This window comes from Ctenopharyngodon idella, chromosome 14, assembly GCF_019924925.1.
Source record: "Ctenopharyngodon idella isolate HZGC_01 chromosome 14, HZGC01, whole genome shotgun sequence".
NCBI classification, from domain to species: domain Eukaryota; kingdom Metazoa; phylum Chordata; class Actinopteri; order Cypriniformes; family Xenocyprididae; genus Ctenopharyngodon; species Ctenopharyngodon idella.
The window spans coordinates 16822939-16846857 of NC_067233.1; the positions used below are offsets into that span (position 1 = coordinate 16822939).

Sequence of the window (23919 nt, forward strand, 5' to 3'; positions counted from 1 at the left end):
CAGTCTGTATCTTTGTAATTATTTTGTCTAAATATATCTACTCCCATCACACCAATGAGGGCAAATGATTTTTTACAACAATATATACAAGAGTGGACTGTTTGACCCACCCACTCTATGGCATTAGCAACAAAGTAGTCTTTCTTTCCGCATTTCTCACTGGCCCCATAATGTGCTCATAATTGCTGCCAAGGCACAGCGTGAGGATACAATTCCATGTTGAAAACCAAAGATACTTTTGTAACATTTCTGTGAGGTTACGATGGCTTTGTATTTCAGCAAATACTTACACAACAAAACAGGATATTGTTTCATGCAAGAAAAAAATAGGACATTCTTATTTATTAAACAATTTGCAAACGTTTTGAGAAGTCTGCTTCACTTTATGTTCACTAGATGGCAGCACAGTTTTGCCATACCTTGCTGTTGGCTGACAGTTTATGCTACAAAGAAATCAGTGCTTAGATTGTGACCTTCATGATTTATAGTGCAGAAAGATGCATTTCATGACCCCTGCAATTAAATCATGTTTTACGTATAACTGTAAAAAAGTGTAATAATACCTGTCTAATGAAACAAAGTGCTGCATTTAGAGAGAAAAGTTTACTATAAATTACTAGTGACCACATCGAGCTGCCCTCTCCCTCCGTTCTGCTCTACTATGCTGTTGATCTTGAATTCCTCACCCTCTTACCGGAATGACCAAAAGGTTTGGACAGAAATAGACCTGTCACAATCTCACGCCAAGGCAGGCATGATCAGCCATTGGATACTATAAGAGCATACCGGCAACACTCTGCCTTTCTCTTAAAGTTGATTCATAAATCATTGTGTTTGACTTTGTACATGGCTGCAATTCTGAATGCATCTGTTCATATAAACAGTTTAAAAAACATGTTTCTGCTTAAATATGGGACAGGCTGCATATCCAGGCATCTGTTTCCACAAGAACTGATGTTTCTATCTATCTATCTATCTATCTATCTATCTATCTATCTATCTATCTGTCTATCTGTCTGTCTGTCTTGCACCCCTGCTTTAGTAGAAGCTTGTATTATTTACTAGCTTATGATTTTCTTGATAACTTTAAAGTTCTCTCAAATACTTCTAATTGAAGTGTACTGTTTTAAAGGGTTGACAAAGCATCACATGATATGAAATGGAAGTCTGATAATTAATAATGTAGTTTCAGAAATTGAAGGTGCACTTTGTTTTCTTTTAGCTGCTCCCTTTATTTATCCCAAAAGTTTTTGAGATACTGACACGTGGCTCAGCGCTTGATGTCCCAGCAATGTACTTTTATTTATGTTTATGTTTTTAAAGAGGCTAAAATTTAGTATATAAAGAAAAACTATGTAAATTAAATGCCACCTTTGAACGTGTAATGCCAACATGGCCGCTGCCATTAGAGGGCAACCCGCTCCATGTAGAATAAAGATGCTTAAACTACATTTTCAATATCATATTTATTTTGTATTTTTTTATTTGTGTAAAAAATAAATTATTTTGCAAAAGTTGGTGAGTACATCTTCAACCTCACAAATACTGTGTATTTGTTTCTTAAATGTTCATCTTGACTCAGGACTTACAGAAACCCCCCAAATGTGCTGCATATGCAGATCAGACCAGGTCAGGAGGTGCACTGCAGATAATACTGACTGAAAAACCAAGGGTATGTCTTCCCATGCTCCACGTCATTTGTGAGAACTGGCTATCACGACACGTCGCCCGTGGACATTACATCATAGCTGGTTATCCTTAGTTAAATTCTCCCTGCCGTTTGCGCCGCGTTCGTTGCGTCAGAGAAGAACAGCTGATACTCGCCTGAACGTTTCTCAGCAAAACCACTGACAAGAGGCAACGGACCACCCTCAACTGCAGCTCGAGACTTCCTGTGATTAAGGTAAAATGTTGTTTTGTTGTTATTATTTTTTAACTATTCGTAACGTAATTTATTAGCAAATAACGGCGTTTTGGGGCGCATATTGTAGCATATATATGCGCGTTTTATAGGCAAATGCTTCAACGTTCACACAGAGGCGTTCACATTCTTTCATACTACCACAGACTTTATATAGACATTCAATTCTATAGAATAAACATACGTATGATGATTCAAAAAGTTGACCGTAAACCAAAAGTTTTAGGGTTATGATTGTAGTAATGGTCTTTTTATATCATATCAGATCAGCTGAGAATGGTTTAATTTATTTTTGATTGATTTAATTATAATTTGTGGTATTGGTTGGGGTGGGGCTGTGTGAATGTCTATCTCAGACCTTGGATGTATTCCTGACTCAGACCAGAGAGACATGCCTATTTTTGGACTTCTCTGACACACATTTATAAACAATACTAAAAGGTGCCTATGATTTTTCTTTTCTTTTTTTTCTTTATTTTATTTTATGAAAGTTTGCAGAGTCAGAGTGCCAAATCAATAATTCTTACACGACAAATAAGAAGAAGCAAGAAATTTGATGATTTATCATTGTACAGTAACTGCTTGCATACTCCGGATGCTTTGTGCACAAGTTTGATATTATAACAGAGAATAAAATTTCCAGTGAACTGCAGACTGAACATTTTCCATCACTGAGAGTTCCCTGTTCTTTTTTTGCCTGGTTATGATGTAGTGAAAGAGAGCACAGTATAAGTTCAGAGGGTGGAGCCACAAGTATCCTGTGGAAAATGTGGCTTTGCCTTCAGCATTTTATCGAGTAGAAATGGTTTAAAATTAGGGGAAATTTAATATATATTTGTAGAGTGTTCTTGTGTGACGAAACAGGTTATAAAGATTAAACAGGTTTGGACGTTACTTAACTAGGAGTAAACATTCATAGCCTGTTTGCTTCTGCACTGCAGCAATGTATTTTGAACTCATTTACACAGCAAATATAGGACTTTAGATAATGTATCTAACATTTTCCACTGTGGCTTATAAAAGGCATAACTCAGAAAAAGAGAATTCTGAAAATAATAAACAGCCATTTAAAAAAAAAAAAAAAAAAAAATATATATATATATATATATATATATATACAGAAGCTAAGGATAGTCTAACATGTTTCTTAATTCTCTCTCCAGGTTCAAGATTATTATTCCGTTGGCAAACATGGGAAAAGTAAGTTTATATTTCTACATCACTACATCTACTTGCTTTATGCAGTGCTTACAATTTGATATTTATGTATAATTTGCTTTTGGTCATGTAGCAAGAAAGAATGGCCACAAAGACATGACCTCTGCCTCCTTTCTCATTGTCATCATTATCGTTTTCCATCTATTGTAGTTCAGGGAGTGTAGAATGTCAGAGTTTTCTTTAAGGAATATCAGAGTTCAATGAATTGCTCATTAAAAAATTAGATCTGCTGAGAACACCACAATGCCACATGTAGACCTGTGCTCAGTGATCATATTTTTTTTCATTTTTGTTTCATTTTTTGAAACAATATCTTGTTTAGGTATCATTTTAGATACCTTGAAATGTATAGTAGCCAATCTATTATTAAAGCACACTAATAATTTATAAAACATTAGTGCATCACTATTGGTATTGCTTTTGTTAGGATTAGATGGATTTGAATAAACCTCTAACCCTAAGTATTAAACCTTGTTTGCACTGTGCACGTGAATATCTCAAATTATCTTATCTAAGGTGAGCTATTGCTCTTTTATGTGCTCAGAATGTCCAAATGCTGAATGACAAAACAGGAGAAAAAACCCCCCATAGATTTAAATGGAAGGATTGACCTGAGCCATGTCTAGGATGAGATTTGGGCATGTTTTTTATGATCTAATCACCTAGCACCCTAAAAACACTCTAGAAACTACATAGTAACGCCCTGGAAACCACTAATAACATGACATAACATTTTATTCAGAAAATATAGTTTATCTCGGTATGTTTTATATACTTTTATAAGTTATTTTCTTATTTGCAATGTTTGCAAAACTTTCAGTGACATCTTAGATATTTCCTGAAGGAAAGAAACTGTCTTGCTACTACACTGGAGGACTTATAATATTAGAATATTTCTTAAAGTACTGTAAAAGTGTGCCTGGCCGGATGTTTGTTTGCTGAGATCAGTGTTGCTAGGGGTCTGTTCTTGTAGACGTGGAAGCCCACAGCTGCTGTGTTGAGCGATATCTGCAGGACAGGCCTTGAGCATGTGCAGAGAAGCAAGAGGGGGAGGACTCTGGATCTGTGCCCTTTTATACTAAGACACGCCAGCAAGACCAGTGTTGTGGGGAATAAATGTATTTAGACAGTGAGTACAGAGGAGCTTTGAAAATGCACAGTCATGTAGCATTTATGCTCTGTCAGATGTAAGGTCTGCAGCTTTATGAAGGGGAATGACATCCTGTAGATTCAGTAGGTTGAAAGTGTAAGGTTACAGACATTTAAGTTGCATACAAGCTTTCTGTCTCTCTCCGTCACACACAAACTGAAACCGCCCTTTGCTGCTTACCATAACACACAACTGCTGCACTGACAGGTGTCAGCTGTCCATGCTATAGTCCTGCCTGTGCCTCTGAGTTTGGACCAAAGGCCAGATGAGGGAGAGTCTGATTGTTGGTGTAATATTTTATTTTGGGAATATATAAACACATGTAGGCTGTCCCACCCAAGAGCAACTTAAAATAATTTGAGTTCTGTGTAATGCGTGTGACTGTAAATGTTCATGTAAATGCTCTCTAAAAAAATAATTTTCTTTATCAGTATATTTTTCTCTTGTTTTCAGTAAAAATATTCAAATTTCCTTTAAACAAACATTTTTTTTAACTCTCTCTCTATCTATATATATATTATATATATGTCATAACTTTCGGAGAGATTGGCATGGAAATGGATATGGCAGTGTTAATGTGTTTGGTCTTGGCGGAATAAATCTGCTATGCTGATGCTGCTGCTGATTATTGCTGCTGCTGCAGAGCAAGTACAGAGACTTGATACTGTCAATACACAATGCTGTATTGCAGTATTTGAATGCTGAGCTTCAAGCTCATTGGCTGCTGATGCCACGGCAACCAATCAGCTGCGCTATGTAGATAACGATGTGATCACTAACAAACTGAGCTAAGGACCTATTAGCCTGTGCCATCTTGAGTTTCATAACAGAACATTTTATATATATATATATACACTATATTGCCAAAAGTATTGGGACACCCCTCCAAATCATTGAATTCAGGTGTTCCAATCACTTCCATGGCCACAGCTGTATAAAATCAAGCACCTAGGCATGCAGACTGCTTCTACAAACATTTGTGAAAGAATGGGGAACAACAGCAACTCAGCCACGAAGTGGTAGGCCACGTAAAATCACAGAGCGGGGTCAATAGCTACAGACCTCCAAACTTTATGTGGCCTTCAGATTAGCTCAAGAACAGTGCGTAGAGAGCTTCATGGAATGGGTTTCCATGGCCGAGCAGCTGCATCCAAGCCTTACATCACCAAGTGCAATGCAAAGCGTTGGATGCAGTGGTGTAAAGCACGCCGCCACTGGACTCTAGAGCAGTGGAGACGTGTTCTCTGGAGTGACGAATCACACTTCTGTGTCTGGCAATCCGATGGACGAGTCTGGGTTTGGCGGTTGCCAGGAGAACGGTACTTGCCTGACTGCATTGTGCCAAGTGTAAAGTTTGGTGGAGGGGGGATTATGGTGTGGGGTTGTTTTTCAGGGGTTGGGCTTGGCCTCTTAGTTCCAGTGAAAGGAACTCTTAATGCTTCAGCATACCAAGACATTTTGGACAATTTTATACTCCCAACTTTGTGGGAACAGTTTGGGGAGGGCCCCTTCCTGCTCCAACATGACTGCGCACCAGTGCACAAAGCAAGGTCCATTAAGACATGGATGAGCGTGGTTGGTGTGGAGGAACTTGACTGGCCTGCACAGAGTCCTGACTTCAACCCCATAGAACACCTTTGGGATGAATTAGAGCGGAGACTGTGAGCCAGGCCTTCTCGCCAACATCACTGCCTGACCTCACAAATGCGCTTCTACAACCCCAAATCAGAAAAAGTTGGGACAGTATGGAAAACACAAATAAAAAAAGAAAGTAGTGATTTCTAAATTTACTTTGACTTGTATTTCATTGCAGACAATACAACAGCACATTATTTAATGTGTTCCTCATTTTTGTTTTTTTGTTTTTTTTCAAAAAAACAAAATTCTTATTTTGGTTCTTGCAACACATTTCAAAAAAAGTTGGAACAGTAAAGCATTTACCACTTTGTAATGTTGCCATTCCTTTTCACAACACTTAAAAGACGTTTAGGGACTGAAGACACCAAGTGATGAAGTGTTTCAGGTGTAATTTTGTCCCATTCTTGCAGCAAACAAGTCTTAAGGTGGGCAACAGTACAGGGTCTTCGTTGTCGCATTTTGCGCTTCAAAATGCGCCACACATTCTCTATTGGAGACAGGTCGGGACTGCAGGCAGGCCAGTCAAGTACCTGTATCCTCTTCCTCTGCAGCCAGGACTTTGTAATGTGTGCAGAATGTGGTTTTGCATTATCTTGTTGAAATATGCATGGACGTCCCTGGAAAAGATGTCTTCTTGAAGGCAGCATATTGTGCTCCAAAATCTCTATGTACTTTTCAGCATTAATGGTGCCATCACAGAAGTGCAAGTTACCTTTGCCAAGGGCACTGACACAACCCCATACCATGACAGACCCTGGCTTTTCGACTTGTTGCTGGTAACAGTCTGGATGATCCTTTTCTTCTTTGGTCCGGAGCACACGGCGTCCATTTCTCCCCAAAAATACCTGAAATACTGATTCATCTGACCACAGTACACGTTTCCACTGTGTGATGGTCCATCCCAGATGCCTCCGAGCCAAGAGAAGTCGACGGCGCTTCTGGACACTGTTAAAACTGTACTGTGCCAAAAGGAAGCCCTATGTTAACTGGCATTTGTGGATGTAACTACGTATTGTGGTACTTGACAAAGGTTTGCCAAAGTAGTCCTGAGCCCATGTGGTGATATCGCTTATAGATGAATGATGATTCTTGATGCAGTGCCGCCTGAGGGATCGGAGATCACGGTTGTTCAGCTTAGGCTTGCGCCCTTGTCCTTTACGCACTGAAATTCCTCCACATTCCTTGAATCTTTTAATTATGTTATGCACTGTTGAAGGTGAAATAAGCAAATGTCTTCCTATCTTTCTTTGAGGAACATTGTTTTTAAACATTTCAATAATTTTCTCACGTATTTGTTGGCAAACTGGCGATCCTCGGCCCATCTTTGCTCCTAAAGGACTAGACCTTTCTTGGATGCTGCTTTTGACCCAAATCATAATTACAATCACCTGTTGACATCACCTGTTTCAAATCACATCATTATTTAACCAATTTACCTGATTACTAGCCCTAAATTGCTCCTGTCCCAACCTTTTTTGGAATGTGTTGCAGGTCTGAATGACAGGAAAGGATGTATATTTACAAATGAAATTAAGCTGACCAGACAAAACATGAAATATTTTGTGTTCACATTGTCTGCAATGAAATACAAGTCAAAGTAAATTTAGAAATCACTACTTTCTTTTTTTTATTTGTGTTTTCCATACTGTCCCAACTTTTTCTGATTTGGGGTTGTAGAAGAATGGTCAAAAATTCCCATAAACACACTCCTAAACCTTGTGGAAAGCTTTCCCAGAAGAGTTGAGGCTGTTATAGCTGCAAAGGGTGGGCCAACTCCATATTAAACCCTACAGATTAAGAATGGGATGTCATTAAATATAAGTCTATATATATATGTCATTATGAGGAGCTTATTTACTGTTAATTATATGTTTAAATAAATTTGCCATGAAGACAAGTGCTTATGAAAACTATGTGCAACTGAGTTTTATACAAACATTTCAAATTTTATTTGAGTGTTGTTATATCTGAAAATAAATAGCAGCTGAATATAATACCTCTGTTGTTAATTGTAACCTCTAATATTATAGTGTACCAAATGAAAGGGTTCCCTTTATAGTTTGCAGCATTATTTGTGAGATTTTTTTTTCCTTAAGAACTATTGGCATCGTCCGATATCATTCTGAATAATCGGCTATTGGTATCGGCAGAGAAATTTAGTATCGGTGCATCTGTAATATATATATGCATATTAGTTTAGTAGTGTTTTTTCTTATCTTACCCATTTTCAAGTAAATTATCTTGTTTTGAAGATGTTTGAAAATTTGCATTGAAGTACTTGAATGAAAGCTTGGTCTGCAAGGAGCTTATTGCAATGAAGGAAAACATTTTCATTGTTTGTTATTCATAGGCTATGAGAAGATTCATCTCTCATTTTGGGCTTCACTGTTCAGTGAAACAACAACTAAACATCTATAATTTTTGTTTTAGGGATTCAGAGGTACAATTGTAGAGCACCCTGACTTTGATGCAGGCAGTGATGCAGAGGCCCTCTATAATGCCATGAAAGGCATTGGTGAGTGCCAGGACTCCTCATCTATAGATGTTTAATATGTAGCTAGTGGCTGCTGGGATATTTCTATAATGATCACTTAAAATAATTCTCTGTTGTGTCACAGGAAGTGACAAGGATGCCATCTTAGACCTGATTACCTCACGAAGCAATGCTCAGAGGCAGGAGATCCGCTCTGCCTACAAATCACAATATGGGAAGGTACTGGAAAATCTCCAGCAAGCATTTAATAAATGAATAAATGGCTTATAGAAAAAAAAAGTGCTTTATCAAAATACTCTTTTACATTACAGGATTTAATTGATGATCTGAAATACGAGCTGACTGGGAAGTTTGAACGTCTGATCGTGGGTTTGATGAGACCTCCTGCTTATCATGATGCCAAAGAAATCAAGGATGCCATTAAGGTAAATAAGAATCTAGATTCTGTGTGAATTTGAGACTTTCAATTAAAACGTGCTGTGCTTGGCTGATGTAATTGCACTAAAATTTACTGTTCAAATGCATGACTTGCACAGATAATTGTATTCAGATATGTTATGCTGTATTATTTCATTTTGCATTTATATTTTCTGAAAATATTGCTGGTTGCTGATATATAGTCTTAAATTAGATTTCTGTCAATCAGCTAAACAGAACACAATAGTCAGAGTATTCCCAATCACTTCTCTAAGCATCATTCATTAAAAGTCCAATTACAATATCAGCTATAGTAGTTTCTCTGCGTTATTTACTGCATTTTTTTTTTGTCCTGTGAATCTATTTTGCCTTGGCTATCATTAGGATTCGGTAAGTGATTTTCCTTAATTATTTAAATGATGATAGTTAGCTCTTTGCTTTGGGAGTGTTAGCCATTTCATGATTTTATGGCTGTGAAAAATCACAAAGAATCCAGCCATTTGGGACTTTAATAATAGAAAACATTCCACATTGAAGAACAAAGAAAAATGTCTATCCTTTTGGAAAATATATACATTTTTTATTACAGTTTCCTCAGTCGCTTTGGCTCAATTCTCAAAAAAAAAATTCTTTTCCCCAAAACAATAAGTTCAGATCTCTGAACAATTAGTTTCTTGTTCACTTGAATTTGTTATTGATTTAAGCAAATTGGTTTTGTTTTGGCACATGTGTGCAAAAGAGTAAGTACAATTGTCTACAGTTTGCACAATAACTAAATGTGCATGGCTTGTTGATCAAAACTGATGAGTTGATTCTCAGAGAAATTGTCAAACTCTTCACAACTTAAATATTCTTTCATTGTGTAAGCCATCACATGCAAAATGATCCATTCAATTATCAAAATCTTTCATACATGCATGTGTATTTCAATAAATACCTTTGTCATGGAATGTTTGTAAAGTCTGCTAAATTGGCTAATGGCCTGCCATTGTAGTTAAATAAGAATCACAATCTTTCTTATCAATCAACTAATCAAGTTTGGAAGCATACAGTAGGCTATATGTAGTTTGCCCGACACAATCACTACCATTTTTGAACATGAAGGAATGTCACAACCAGGGCTTGACATTTTTTTTGCTCACCAGCCACTGTGGCTAGTTTTCCAAAGTTACCAGCCACTCAGTATTTTCACTGGCCAGAATTTTGACATTGATACCATGTGGAAAAACTGCCATGTATATATTTTTAACATTATCTCATAATTTGGCAGCAGGTATATTAGGCTGCTGTCACTTTAAGCCCTGACGCTTAGATCCATTACACGAGTTTTCTTTCTCAACTGTTTATGTTCACTTAACGCACTTGCCCCGCCCCTAGACCTACATCTCATACAGTTGACTGATGATGAATATGATGCAGGGAAACAACTCACTGCGTGATAGGGCCTATAGAATGCAGTTAGAATGCCCATAAAATTCAAGATATGAAAGGCGATTGGTTTGAAGTGTATGACAACACCGATAAGATCAGAACATTCACTGCTGAATTCAAACGTGCTTTCACACTGTGGCTGCTGAGGCAGCACCCATCACGCGTTATAGATCAATTGACATGATTTAAAAGACAAAACGCATTAAAATATTTGACAATAGGTGCAGATTTTTGTTGGTGCCCACACTCCATAAGCGAGTGCACACACGTTATATCTGAGCCAGAGTAGAGCCATCAGGACACTGTTGAGAGCGCATGAGTTTTGTGGAGAGATTCATGCTGCACAATACATTGATGCACTCTCGCATTAATGTATTACATTGATGCACACATGCGTCGTTAAAAAATGCCATAGTAACTGCCTCAAGTGAACTATAAAAATGAAAAGAATGTCGCATCTGAAAGCTGCAGTCGTTTTTATTAGTTAAAATGAATGGAGAATATCTCATGTTTTTCCTTGAGTGCTCAGCGCCTTTATAGCCTATAGTTCATGATAAGCTATAGTTAACAAGTTTGTGAATATTTTGAATAAAAAAGGGGAAATGAAATAAAAGTGATAGATCTGTCATACAGCGCTATTGTGCCTGCGTGACGTGTCGCCACCTACATTAATAATAAATGTGAGCATATTGTGAATTAATTTAATAAACTTAGTAACCTAGCTTTCTTGGTAGCCTTGAGTAAATTAACTTCTCGAAGAAAATTATTCATAAAACATCAGTTGACCATATGTTTACTTTCAATTTCATATTTACATATTGATAAAAATAAACAAATAAATAAAAAAATCACCCCAAAATTAAAATTCAGACATAATTTACTCAACCTCATGGTCCAAAAGTTTGTGTAATAAATTCTATGTTGAATCAAATAAAGTATTTCTTTCTGAATCTACTTTTTGTAGTCTATTTGATGCTTTACACAATAATGACTTTTGGGGATAATTTCTCAGCCAAATTTGATGTACGATTATTTTGAGATTAATTAGATTAATTAATCCCCACATCATGTAATTTATTAGATTACAATTTTTAATCACTTACCATATATATATATATATATATATATATATATATATGAGTGAATTGCTACACTGACTGGACCTCAAGTACCAATTTTAGTGTGTAAGCAATTTTAAAAAACTGTAATGGGAAATTTACACTTAAATGGCTGTTTATTGCAGTGCAGATTTTAACTGCTTTCTGCGAATTACCATAATAGACTGCATGGTTTGAAATTTTTTTGCAATACTGACACTGTCCTATATGACAAAATAATAATTCTTCTCTCATTTGTACTGTAATTTCACTGTCACTCAAGTAACTGCACTCATTTCCCTCTGGATAATTATACTGTCTGACTATTCATTATCCCTTCAAATTAAAGCAGTGGTGTAAAGTATTTGAGTAAATCATTTTGGGTACTTTGTAGTTTTACTGAGTATCAAAGATATTAGCAACTTTTACGCTCTACTTAACTACAGTTTTTAAAAATTATATGTACTTTTTACTCCAATACATTTGTAATGAGTAATGCAATTACATATTGTAGCTGTGTCCCAATTCAGTGGCTGTGTCCTCCGGAGGTCGTATTTGAAGGCTGCATATGTCATCAAGTCAGTCTCATTTAAGAAAAGTAACCGTTACATTGCAAAGTAATAAAGTAATTACAGTATTTTACACATCACAATGAATAACAGTCAATTTTATTACAGTTACTTTTCTTAAATAAGACATCCTTGACCGTCATTTAAGAAAAGTAACATAATAAAATTGACTGTTATTCATTGTCAAGGCTTGACGTATGCAGCCTTCAAATGCGACCTCTGAAAGGACGCAGCCTCCGAAATGAGACGCAGCTTACATTTTGCGTGACACCCAACTTTTTCTGCAGCGGTTTATTTCTGCTATTGCAATCTACAGGGCATTGAAGGTACTATATCTTGTGCGTTTTGCCCTTACTCACCCAAACATGTCAACATGGCTTATGCGAATGCGAGTGTATTAGCAAGTAGTTGTGAATCGCAGGTGTTACAAATATGAGATGAGGACATGCAGCCGATGATTAGGGCCGAAACCTGCATGTCCAGTACAAATAGGCTTGGACTATTTAATTTTACTTAACTTTATTTCATTTATCTGTTATATTGAAGATAACTTTTTGAAGGATATTGGTTTACTTATGCCCTTTCTGAGCACTTGAGCTTAAAGGTGCAGTAAGCAATTTCTAAGAAACGCTGTTGAAAGTGGATCGGACCGAGCATCAAAACACACTTGTAGCCAATCAGCAGTAAGGGGCGTGTCCACTCGTGAGGGGGGAGGTGCCTGTGCTGCATAAAATGTTTGTGAATTTTGGGGCGGAGCAATTAAGATAGGGGTGTGATCCTTTTGGGTAGGGGCATGTTTGTTTTGATGATTTTAAATATCAACAGCGTTTCTCAGAAATCACTTACTGCACCTTTAACTGAGACTTGAGTGTTTGTAGACATTTAAGAGGCTATTGTGTCCACACCGTGATTTATTACAATTGATTTATTGCTCACAAATCACCTCTTTCTTGTTTTTTTTACTGGCATGTCTCTTAGGTGTTGAGGACTAGTGCATCTTTGAGCCTACATTCAGTACGAGTAAAATACTTAAGTACTGTTAAAATCAGATACTCTAAGACTTTTACTCAAGTCGTTTTGGAATTGGTGACTTGAAACTTGTCATCTAGTCATTTTTGCTGTAAGATGTCTGTACTTTTACTCAAGTATGGTTTTCAGGTACTCTTTACACCTCTGCATTATAGAGACTGAATTTGTGATTTGTGTTCAGAAATTGACTTTCATGTTTTGCTTTAAAGGGAGCAGGAACAGATGAGAAATGTTTGATTGAAATTCTTGCTTCAAGAACCAATGAGCAGATTCATAATCTGGTGGCAGCATACAAAGATGGTGAGCTTTTTTTTTTCTTACATAAGTCAAGAAGAAACCCAATATTCTTCTGAAATGAAGCAAAACCTGACTATGTGATTGTGTTCACAGCATATGGCAGAGACCTTGAAGAGGACATTATAGGGGACACATCTGGACATTTTAAGAAGATGCTGGTTGTTTTGCTTCAGGTCAGTGAAATCTTTTTTGTTGATTCATGATAATATATATCAAACCTGCAGCCCAAAGTTTAGTAGTCATTTTTTATGATTGTTTTTCCCTTTTCTGCTTTTTCAGTCAATTTTTTTTCATACTGCGACATTCAGTTTACAATAAAATTGTGATGCCTTTATTATGGTCTACTTTTTGTATCTGTTTAATAATGGCGATTGTCTTGTTTCTCAGGGGACCAGAGAGGAAGATGATGTTGTTAGTGAAGACCTCGTGGAGCAAGATGCTCAAGTGAGTTCAAAGAAGTGTGTGGTTGATATTGATCACTGGTTAAATTATACTACAAATCAATATTACATTGATTCTTATTGGTAAATTGTGGCCTTCTGTGGTCAAAAATATTTTTATAATGAGTGTACAGTGTAAAAATTTTCAGTCCCCTTCTTATCACATAAAATAATTCAAACTCAACTGAATATTCTAAACCAATTTACTCATTTATTTTGACTTTTCATTGCATAAGAACAACAGGAAAACAATTGAGTTTGCCTGACCGTGCAACCTAACAAGTGTGTTTTTGACCTCTTGACTTGCATCTTAAAAGAATGTTTGTGTGTAATCTCATTGTAGGACCTGTATGACGCAGGAGAGGCACAGTGGGGCACAGATGAGGCCAAATTCATCATGCTGCTGGGAAACCGTAGTGTGACCCATTTGCAGTTGGGTATGAGAACCGCAGCCACACACTGGACACAGAGATTTCTGCTGACTAACACACCTCCTCCACTACACAATCTGTCTTCTGTGTCTGTAACACTCCTCACCACAACACCGATTAGATTTGATCATTGTTGCTGCTTTTAATAATCTGAAATAGAGTTTGTTATGCAACAAACAAAACCACTGTGCACTAACCTAAATGATGTGTGATTATGCAATATTATGATTGTTAATAAATGTAGATTATTAATGGTTAAGATTAGGATTACTCAATATAATGGATCAATTCTTTATGACATAACAACAAATTACAAACAAAAAATTGTGTTTTTCAGTATTTGATGAATACCAGAAAATTGCTGAGAAATCCATTGAGGACAGTATTAAGAGCGAGCTTTCCGGAGACTTCGAAAGACTGATGCTGGCTGTTGGTAAGCTTTGCCACCATGCAATCAATACCTGAATGCTCACGGCTGCATTTTCACTAAAATCTGCTATTTGATTTATCTACCACAGTTCAGTGCATCAGGAGCAAGCCCATGTTCTTCGCCAGACGCCTTTACAAATCCATGAAGGTTGTGTTAGCCTTGTTATAATGAATATTAATGGAGTAAAAGTACAATTCTCAAGTTTTTAGTCAACACATTTTCCCATCTGTCTGCAGGGTCTGGGCACAGCTGATAACACTCTGATCCGCATTATGGTCTCTCGCGCTGAGATTGACATGCTGGACATCAGAGAGTGTTTCAGACTGCGCTATGAGAAGTCTCTGTACAACATGATTCAGGTGCCTATACACAAACAAAACACAATCCAAACTTTTCTTGATTCTGTCAACACATTCATGTGTGTTATGTTTATTTATTATAATTTGAAATCATTTCCAATTCTGTCGTTGAGGTTTTACTCTATGATCTTATAATTGCAATTGTCGTTCATTGTGTAGTCACATAGTTTTACATATAAAATGTGGTTTATTTATGTGTTAGACTTGCACACAGTGCACATGTTGTGTTTGTACATAAATAAAAAGGTAAATAATATGTGAACCCAACAGGATGACACATCTGGGGAGTACAAACGCACCCTGCTGAGACTGTGTGGAGGAGATGACGAGTAAGCATTTTTCAGGTCTTGAAGTGTGTCATTTTTTATGTTAAAAACCCACCTCTATATGCAGACAACTATAAGTAAGTCTTTTGAAGTCTAATTCCCCGCCAAAAAACTTGTTCATAAATCACACGCTTCACCTTTTAAAGGGATAGTTCACCCAAAAATGAAAATTTGATGTTTATCTGCTTACCCCCAGGGCATCCAAGATGTAGGTGACTTTGTTTCTTCAGTAGAACACAAATGATGATCTTTAACTCCAACCGTTGTGGTCTGTCAGTCGTATAATGCTTGTCAATGGTAACTCCATCTATAAGAGTCAAAAAAACATGCACAGACAAATCCAAATTAAACCCTGCGGCTCGTGACGACACATTGATGTCCTAAGACACGAAACGATCGGTTTGTGCGAGAAACCGAACAGTATTTATATCATTTTTCACCTCTAAAATCATTTTTCTTTCTCCAACTGCCTTGCGCATCCGGTTGGTGAGGTCAAAAAACGCGTTATGATGACGGAAGTGATGTCTCGCGCTTATACTTCAATGAGTACGAGAGATCACTTCCGTTGTCAGAACGCGTTCAGACCTCACCAACCGAATGCTCAAGGCAGTTGGACATAGTGGTGTTTTAGAGGTAAAAAATTATATAAATACTGTTCGGTTTCTCGCACAAACCGATCATTTCTTGTCTTGGGACATCAGTGTGTCGTCACGAGCCGCAGGGTTTAATTTGGATTTGTCTGTGCATGTTTTTTTTGACTCTTATAAATGGAGTTACCATTGACAAGCATTATACGACTGACAGACCGCAACAGTTGGAGTTAAAAATCATCATTTGTGTTCTACTGAAGAAACAAAGTCACCTACATCTTGGATGCCCTGGGGGTAAGCAGATAAACATCAAATTTTCATTTTTGGGTGAACTATCCCTTTAACTATTAATCTAGGATAAAAGAGGCTCTAAATAAGTTTTGCAGTAACTATGAACAGTCAGTAGAGGGAGACATTGGTCCATCATAAAATAGGACAACATGTTTTATGTCATATGTTTGGATGTTTAGAAACAAGACTTTAGTATGTCTTTCTTTAAATTTTTAATTTAATGCACACTACCGTTCAAAATTTTGAGGTCAGTAAGATTTTTTTAAAGATGTTTTTAAAATAAGTCTCTTATGCTGCATTTATTTGATGAAAAAGGCAGTAAAAACAGTAATATTATAAAACATTATTACAATTTTAAATCATTACTCCAGTCTTCAGTGTCACATGATCCTTCAGAAATCATTCTAATATGGTTTGATTGATATGATTTGGTGTTCAGGAAGCATTTTTATTATTATCAATGTTGAAAACAGCTGTACTGCTTAATATTTTTGTGGAAATTGTGGTACATTTCTGTCAGGATTCTTTGATAAATAGAAAGTTCAAAAGAACAGCATTTATTTGAAACAATAATCTCTTGTAACAATATAAATGTATTTTTTCTTACTGACCCCAAACATTCAAAGAGTGAGGCATTTATATACCTCCATATTTACAATTTACAAGCTATATTATATCATTTAGATGTACTTTCAGATATCAATGAGCCATGGTCAGAGATCGAGAACTGAAGCTTGCCCTAAATCCATCATGTGAAGTTTGAATGTGAAGAATGTGAAGTTTTTGTCAAGCCCTCAATCTGCACATTGTTATTTTGTCAGCACAAAAGTTTAAAGAGCTGTTTGTTTCTCAGTATGGCAGGGGAGTTCTTCCCAGAAGCTGCACAGATTGCCTACAAGATGTGGGAAATCAGCGCCACGACCAAAATCCAGGTTGGTGTCACGCACGTTTTCTCTCAGCGGCATGCATCATATTACCCTCTGCTCCGGGCCAAGCTAGAGTTGATAACTGTGTCATACACCCTAGGCATACAGTGGAGCTTTTGTCTGCACACAGATAGCATCCGAATGCTGCTCAATTTGCTAATCAGAGTCTTGATTCACTGCCAGTTCCTGTGACACCTTTCCAGTCACTCAGTTCAGTGTCACACCATCCAACAATTCTCAGTGTGTCCTCACGTGTGTTTATGCTGCTGGTGTGATGTTGCTGTGATACTTTATAAATTAAAATTACAAGATGAAACAAAAGGAGAATGACTAAAGCTAACCTTTTGCTATTGCAAATCTGATTAAAGAGTGTGTGTTATTTTAAACTTTTGTCTTTTCTATCGATCTCTAGTTAAGAGGAACTGTGCGACCATATCAAAATTTTGACCCTGCAAGTGATGCGCAAGCTCTGAGAAAAGCAATGAAGGGGTTTGGTGCGTAAAAACACAGTTTGATAAGGTTGATAGCATGCATTAGCCAAAGATATTAAGAGTAGGAATAATAATATATGATTTCATGTTATTTCTCAGGCACTGATGAAGATACAATTATTGACATTGTGGCGAAAAGGAGCAATGAACAGAGACAGGAGATCAGACAGACTTTCAAATCTCTTTTGGGACGGGTAAGACACTGTCCTGCCCAGTTTTATAACTAGTTGTACTGTAGTGTATTACTGTAGTTACTGTAAATGTGAAAGTATTTTTGCTGATATATAAAGTTGTTTTCCATTAGGATCTCATGGCTGACCTAAAATCAGAACTGTCCAAAAACCTTCAAAGACTCATTCTGGGTCTCATGATGACCCCAGCAGAGTTTGACGCCAAGATGATGAAGAAAGCCATTGAGGTACACAGAATAATTTGTGACGGCACTAAGGAACCAAACCAAAATCTTATTTGAGTCATAGAAAAGGGCTGTTTCATCATTTAAGCAGATCGACCTGCTTTTGTTATTCAACTTCTGTGTTCATTTGTTCACTGGGTGTCAGTGACCTTTCCAAACTAGAGCAGAGGTGATGGTTGTTTCTCTACAAGGACTGTTTGTTTGCGAATGTTGCCTTCATGTTGAGTTTTACTGATAAAGAAATCAGTAGTAGAGAAAGAAAGCAGTATTTTAGCAATATACACATTAGTGTCCATATAATCATTTAAAGCATTTTCCTATTAAAAAATCTTTGTCTATGCTTAAATAACAGTATTTTCCTTTTTTTTTTTTTTTTTTATAGGGCGCAGGGACTGATGAACATGCGCTGATTGAGATCCTGGTCACTAGGGGCAATCAGGAGATTCAGGAGATGTGTTCTGCCTATCAGAGTGGTAAATAAAAACCTGTCTGTCCAGCAGGTGGCGCCATTTATATAGGCTAAACAGACAAAAAGTCTGTGTAATGGGGTATTTGCTATGATATGAAGAGTCATTTATTTACAGGCAGGACATACATCACGTTATGTCTACCCAACCCATATATTTTAATTTTCTCCTTCATAGCCTTTAAAAAAAGTTTGGAGGATGCCATCGCATCAGATACATCTGGGCATTTCAAAAGGATCCTGATTGCTCTGGCACAGGTACATCTACACAGTTCTCGCATCCAAACACTGACCCACAGTTCATATTTTGTGCTTTATAAACTCATATTTCACTTCACTCTGATGGTGTTTGTCAGGGAGCCCGTGAAGAGGGCCCAGTAGACATGGCCAGGGCCTTGGAAGATGCCCAAGTAAGTGTGAAATACTTACAAAACACTGTCAAGTGTTGATGGTTTAACAAGTATAAAGATAATACTAATATTTAATGTTTTCATCCAATGTAAGGAATTGGCAGAGGCATGCAACGCAGACTCTGGTGACATGGAGGACAAGTTCATGAGTATCCTGTGCACAAGGAGTTTCCCTCACCTGAGGAAAGGTAATGCAAACACATGTTTGCTACTGGTACACATGCTAATACATGTTTTCATGAATGCTTCAGCCAACATTTGCTATATCTCCTCCAGTGTTCCAGGAATTTGTGAGGTGCAGCAACAAAGATATCGAACAGATCATAAAGAAAGAGATGTCAGGAGATGTTAAAAATGCCATGTTTGCTATCGGTAAGATCTTTGTCAGTTTAATGACTGAGCACCAGAAAAATAAATCACTAATAATAATAATACAAGGGTCAAGTCATCTTAAAATCAGAAGTGAACTTTTTCTCTTTTGATTCCAATGTACTATCAAAAATAGCTGGTTAATGGATGACGAGGCAGTTAAATTATATTTTATATTTAATTATAATATTAAATTGAATTATATTTTTCACAATAACCAGTGTTATTTTAGTATTATACTAATATATCATAGTATTTATTAAAATTGTGATTTTAGTTTTTTTATGTTTTTAGTTTTCATTATAATTTTAGTTTAAGTTCTAATAATTTTGTTAGTAATGTGCTTTTATCAGTTTTAATTTGTTCTAAAAATATTTCTAATAAGCTGTAATGTATTTTTTATTTCTGTTTTAGTCATTTTATTACTTGAACTTAAGCTTATAGTATTTTTATTTCAGTTACTTGCCAAGGCAAGATTTCTAATTTTAGGACATTTAAGTAGCTTTTATAAACATGCCGTAGAAAAAATAAATAAAATTACTGGTATGTATCTTGAGAAAAAAAAACAATAGCTCTGACATATTTTAAGATATGTTTTTTTTTTTTAAATAATACATATTATTTTAAGATAATACATCAGCAACCAGTCAAATTTCTGATCAGGTTTTACACATTTTACACAGTTTTTTATTTTTTATTTTTTTTTATTTTATGTTTTAATTTTAGTTTAAGTTCTAATAATTTTGTTAGTAATGTGCTTTTATCATTTTTAAGTTGTTCTAAAAATATTTCTATTTAGCTTTAATGTATTTTTATTTCTGTTTTAGTAATTTTAGTACTTCAACTTAAGCTTATAGTATTTTATTTCAGTTACTTGCCAAGGCGACATTTCTAATTTTAGGACATTTAAGTAGCTTTTATAAACATGCCATAGAAAAAAAAAAAACTGGTGTATATCTTGAGAAAAAAAAACAATGGCAGTGACATATTTTGAGATATGTCATTGCAAGTAGCTTTCAGTTAAGAAATATGAATTTCAAATATGAATTTTAGTCTGGGACTAGGCTTAAACCTGTGAAACCAGGGGTTAAATAAATTTTAAATAAATGAAATAGAAAAACTGCAGCCATATACATGCAGTAAAATTCTGCTATTTATTTTATATGCGAAGAGGCCATCTTAAAGTCTTAAAAATAATTAAACAATACTTTTCTAGCTCAGAATCTTGACTAACATTATACAAGGATCTAAAATGACAGGAAAAATGTATAACACCTATAACCCTTTTAACAATTACATCAGCAAACAGTCAAATTTCTGAACACGTTTTACACATTTGACACACAAAGATCACATGACTGCAGTCATCTGAAAAATGTTTATATTTTCCAGTGCGAAGTGTGAAGAATCAGCCATCTTACTTTGCTGACCGATTGTACAAAGCCATGAAGGTAAAAGTGCTTTATGTAATACACTTCCCTCTACATCACACTGTGAGCAGGAGGAAAAATCACAAACAGCTGACATCAGTCAACTCAAAGTGCCCACAGAATGAAAATAAATAAATAAAACAACTGATTTCTTTAATATCTCTTAAATAGTAATGAGATTAAAGTAGGAGCAAATGGAGATATTTGTTTAAGGCTCCTGCTTCTCATACACTAGTAATCACACTCCAGGAGTTCAGAAGACATTTCAGTAATGTCAGTGCTCAGATTCAATAGCGTACAAAAATCTGCAATCAGATATACCATAAAGCATAACCGAGGACAAGGGTAAATCTCCTGAGCTGATCTCTGAGCAAAAACTTTACTCTGGGTGATGAATAAGAGACGTTGATTAAAAACATGCTCTACTGAAACATGTTTTATGATCTTTTGTGCGCATAACACATTGAGGGAACAGTCATGTAGAGCTCATCTGATGACAGTGTATCTGTGCCAGCGATGGTTCTCAGACTTGATTATGAGTCACAGGCCCTGTGATGAGCATCTGCACTATTGCTGATGCTCTGCTTTGTAAGCATCAGCAGCCAGACCAGAGCTTTCTAAGCGCTGTGACTTTCCCTGCAGGGGCTGGGAACAGACGACAGGGCTCTCATCCGTATCATGGTGTCCCGCTCTGAGATTGACCTCTTCAACATCCGCAAAGAGTTCAAGGACACCCATGAAGCCTCTTTGCATGAATTCATCCAGGTAGAGACGTTCGTTGTAAGTTGTGTGCTCCTTGTCATACATATACTGCATGCTTTTGTGCATGTCTTGCTCGGACGTTAGTTAGTTGTGTAGATATTGTGTTTTGTCTTGCTGTAGGCGTTGTACATCCTCTTTTAGTTAAGTTGAGGGGAACAGAGTGTTTGACAGGTTCCTGCGGTGTACTCGCTCGACTCAGCTGTTTAGGAATTTCCCCTGCATGCTTGACTTCCTCTCAGTCTGCTGATTCTGATTGGTGGAGAGAGTGGAGACAGGAAGTGTTCAACAACAGGTCTATACTGGCTCTGAAGTCAAAATTCCCTTCACAGATCAATAACAACACTAAATTATACATTTTATGCTTTATGTTTTTTGGGCTTATTACAGTATATTACATTACATGGGCCAGTATGCAACTAAACTAAGCAAAGCATTATTTTATTCAAATCATATTTTTTAAAAATCAAAAATAACAGCATGATTTATTTTTAGATGCTTGCAGTGTTAGATAAAGCATGCAGAGAACAAGTCTGTGTGTGTTTTTAAGGTGTGTGTCAAATGATTTCCAGATTAGATTAATTGTTTTGTAGGATTGCATGGTTTCATAGCAATTTTCATTTGCATTTTTAAACATTATTTCCATGGAAATGCACATTAGGTTTTAAAGAGAAGAAAAGCTTATATAGTTATTATGTAAGTTTATATGAAACTCTTTGTAATTATGTAATGCAGTGAATTTCATAATGGCTTAATAGCATTATGCAACACTGAACTTTCACTGATATGATCATGATGTTCATTCTCAGACTAGGGTGCTTTATTCCAAAATTGGTCAAATGTTTGGTCTGACCAAATTGTATTACTTTTCTCAGGGCGACACATCAGGAGACTATCGTAAAACCCTTTTGATCCTCTGTGGAGGTGAGGACTAGAACATTGTTCATCGTCCTGGATGTGTCACAAGATATTTACACCTAGCAACCAGTGCACTATGTTCCTGTCCTTTGTTTGTGAGATGCTAGTCAACATACAGTCTTTGTGCCCTCTGCTGCTGCTGCCATGCCTATGCCAAAGCTAATGACCTATGCAAAAGCCACATCTTGTCCCATTTTCTGCGATCATGCACGAAACATTTTTTTTTACAGTTAAAAGCACTTTTTGTGGTGTTACTCTACTAGTGCTTTATTTGTTACCCAACACCCTGTTTAAATGGATCACCCCAGAAATAAAAGATGTGATCATGTTTTGAGTTTGTGTTAAATGAACACCAATGTTGTTGTGTTTTAATACCAAAAGTTGCTTTAAAAGGTTAGTTCACCCAAAAATGAAATTTCTGTCATTAATTACTCACCCTCATGTCGTTCCACACCCGTAAGACCTACATTCATCTTCGGAACACAAATTAAGATATTTTTGATGAAATCCAAGAGGTTTTTTTATCCCCCATAGAAAGCAACGTAATTACCGTCATTCAAGGTCCAGAAAGTTACTAAAGACATTGTTAAAATAGTCAACGTGACCATAGGCGCCGATGGTCGAGCACCCACGGAAAAATACGAGATATTCTCCATTGATTTTAACCAATAAAAAATCGATTGCAGCTTTCAGACACGATCTTCACTTTTTATAGTTTATTTAAGGCCGTTTCTATCACGTTATTTTAACGTCGAGAGCGCATCCAAGTGATTTCCGTCACTCTCGCACAAAACTGGACGCGCATTCTCAAATATACAGTCTCATGGCTCTGCTCTCGCTCAGATAGGTACGCGCGCTCAAACTCAAACTCTCCTTGCACTTTCCCTAAAATGGTCGTCTTTCCTGGATTTAGAAGCTTTCAACCACCCGACTTTCATGATTGACTGACGAAATAACACAGTGTAGGCTACCTTTCAGGTAACATTACTGATCATCAGATATCAGCGAGAGCACGACTTGCAACAACACTCATAAAAAGAATGTGCTTTTGGGTCGAAATTGTCATCTTGCAACATGGATATAATGCAAATGAAACATCCAGTTTACGTTAATTTGAGTTAAATAAGAAGCGATCTGGCGCTGGAACGTGTTGTTTTTGAAAGTGTTGCCGCTGTTATAAGTGGAGGAATGGTCTCTCGTGGCTTGTGTAGTCTTCAGACATGCAATCTATCACTAGACTCTTCTTTCCAGTGAAATCACTGACAAAATGCACACAAACATGTCCCTGCTCTTGATATACAAACATTAATGAACTTCTTTGATATTAGTGAGGGAAAAAAAACTATATGAGGTTGGATTCGAACCATTGATAATTAGAGCACGGCTGAACCTCTGACTCTATTAACAAATGTTCTACCACGAGACCATTAGGGAATATGAAAATAAGTGCACGGATTCATCTTTAATATAATGTGGATGGGGGGAGGGCACTGGGCACCCACCGGCAGAAACATAAATCGGCGCCTATGAACGTGACTACAGTGGTTCAACCTTAATGTTATGAAGTGACGAGAATACTTTTTGTGCGCAAAAACAAAACAAAAATA

The 23919-nt window shown here is 36.6% G+C and overlaps 1 protein-coding gene across 3 annotated transcripts; it reads left to right on the top strand.

The window, feature by feature from the left end:
• Positions 1 to 1630: 1630 nt before the first annotated feature.
• anxa6 (annexin A6) lies at positions 1631 to 22640 on the top strand. Of its 3 annotated transcripts, none has more exons than XM_051860976.1 (25): positions 1631 to 1903; positions 3085 to 3121; positions 8358 to 8442; positions 8546 to 8640; positions 8733 to 8846; positions 13174 to 13264; positions 13355 to 13434; positions 13649 to 13705; positions 14045 to 14138; positions 14470 to 14565; positions 14651 to 14709; positions 14799 to 14921; positions 15192 to 15250; positions 16982 to 17060; positions 17467 to 17548; positions 17645 to 17739; positions 17850 to 17963; positions 18343 to 18433; positions 18605 to 18684; positions 18783 to 18836; positions 18931 to 19024; positions 19113 to 19208; positions 20598 to 20656; positions 21278 to 21400; positions 22270 to 22640. In XM_051860976.1, the coding sequence occupies exons 2-25, from the start codon at positions 3113 to 3115 to the stop codon at positions 22327 to 22329; spliced, it is 1989 nt and encodes a 662-aa protein (XP_051716936.1). In that variant the 5' UTR covers positions 1631 to 1903; positions 3085 to 3112; the 3' UTR covers positions 22330 to 22640. The 3 variants fall into 3 exon arrangements, with proteins under 3 accessions (XP_051716936.1, XP_051716935.1, XP_051716937.1); XM_051860975.1 differs by having other exon boundaries at positions 1632 to 1903; positions 21278 to 21415; XM_051860977.1 differs by lacking the exons at positions 1631 to 1903; positions 3085 to 3121; positions 8358 to 8442; positions 8546 to 8640; positions 8733 to 8846 and adding an exon at positions 11442 to 13093 and having other exon boundaries at positions 21278 to 21415.
• Positions 22641 to 23919: the final 1279 nt, after the last annotated feature.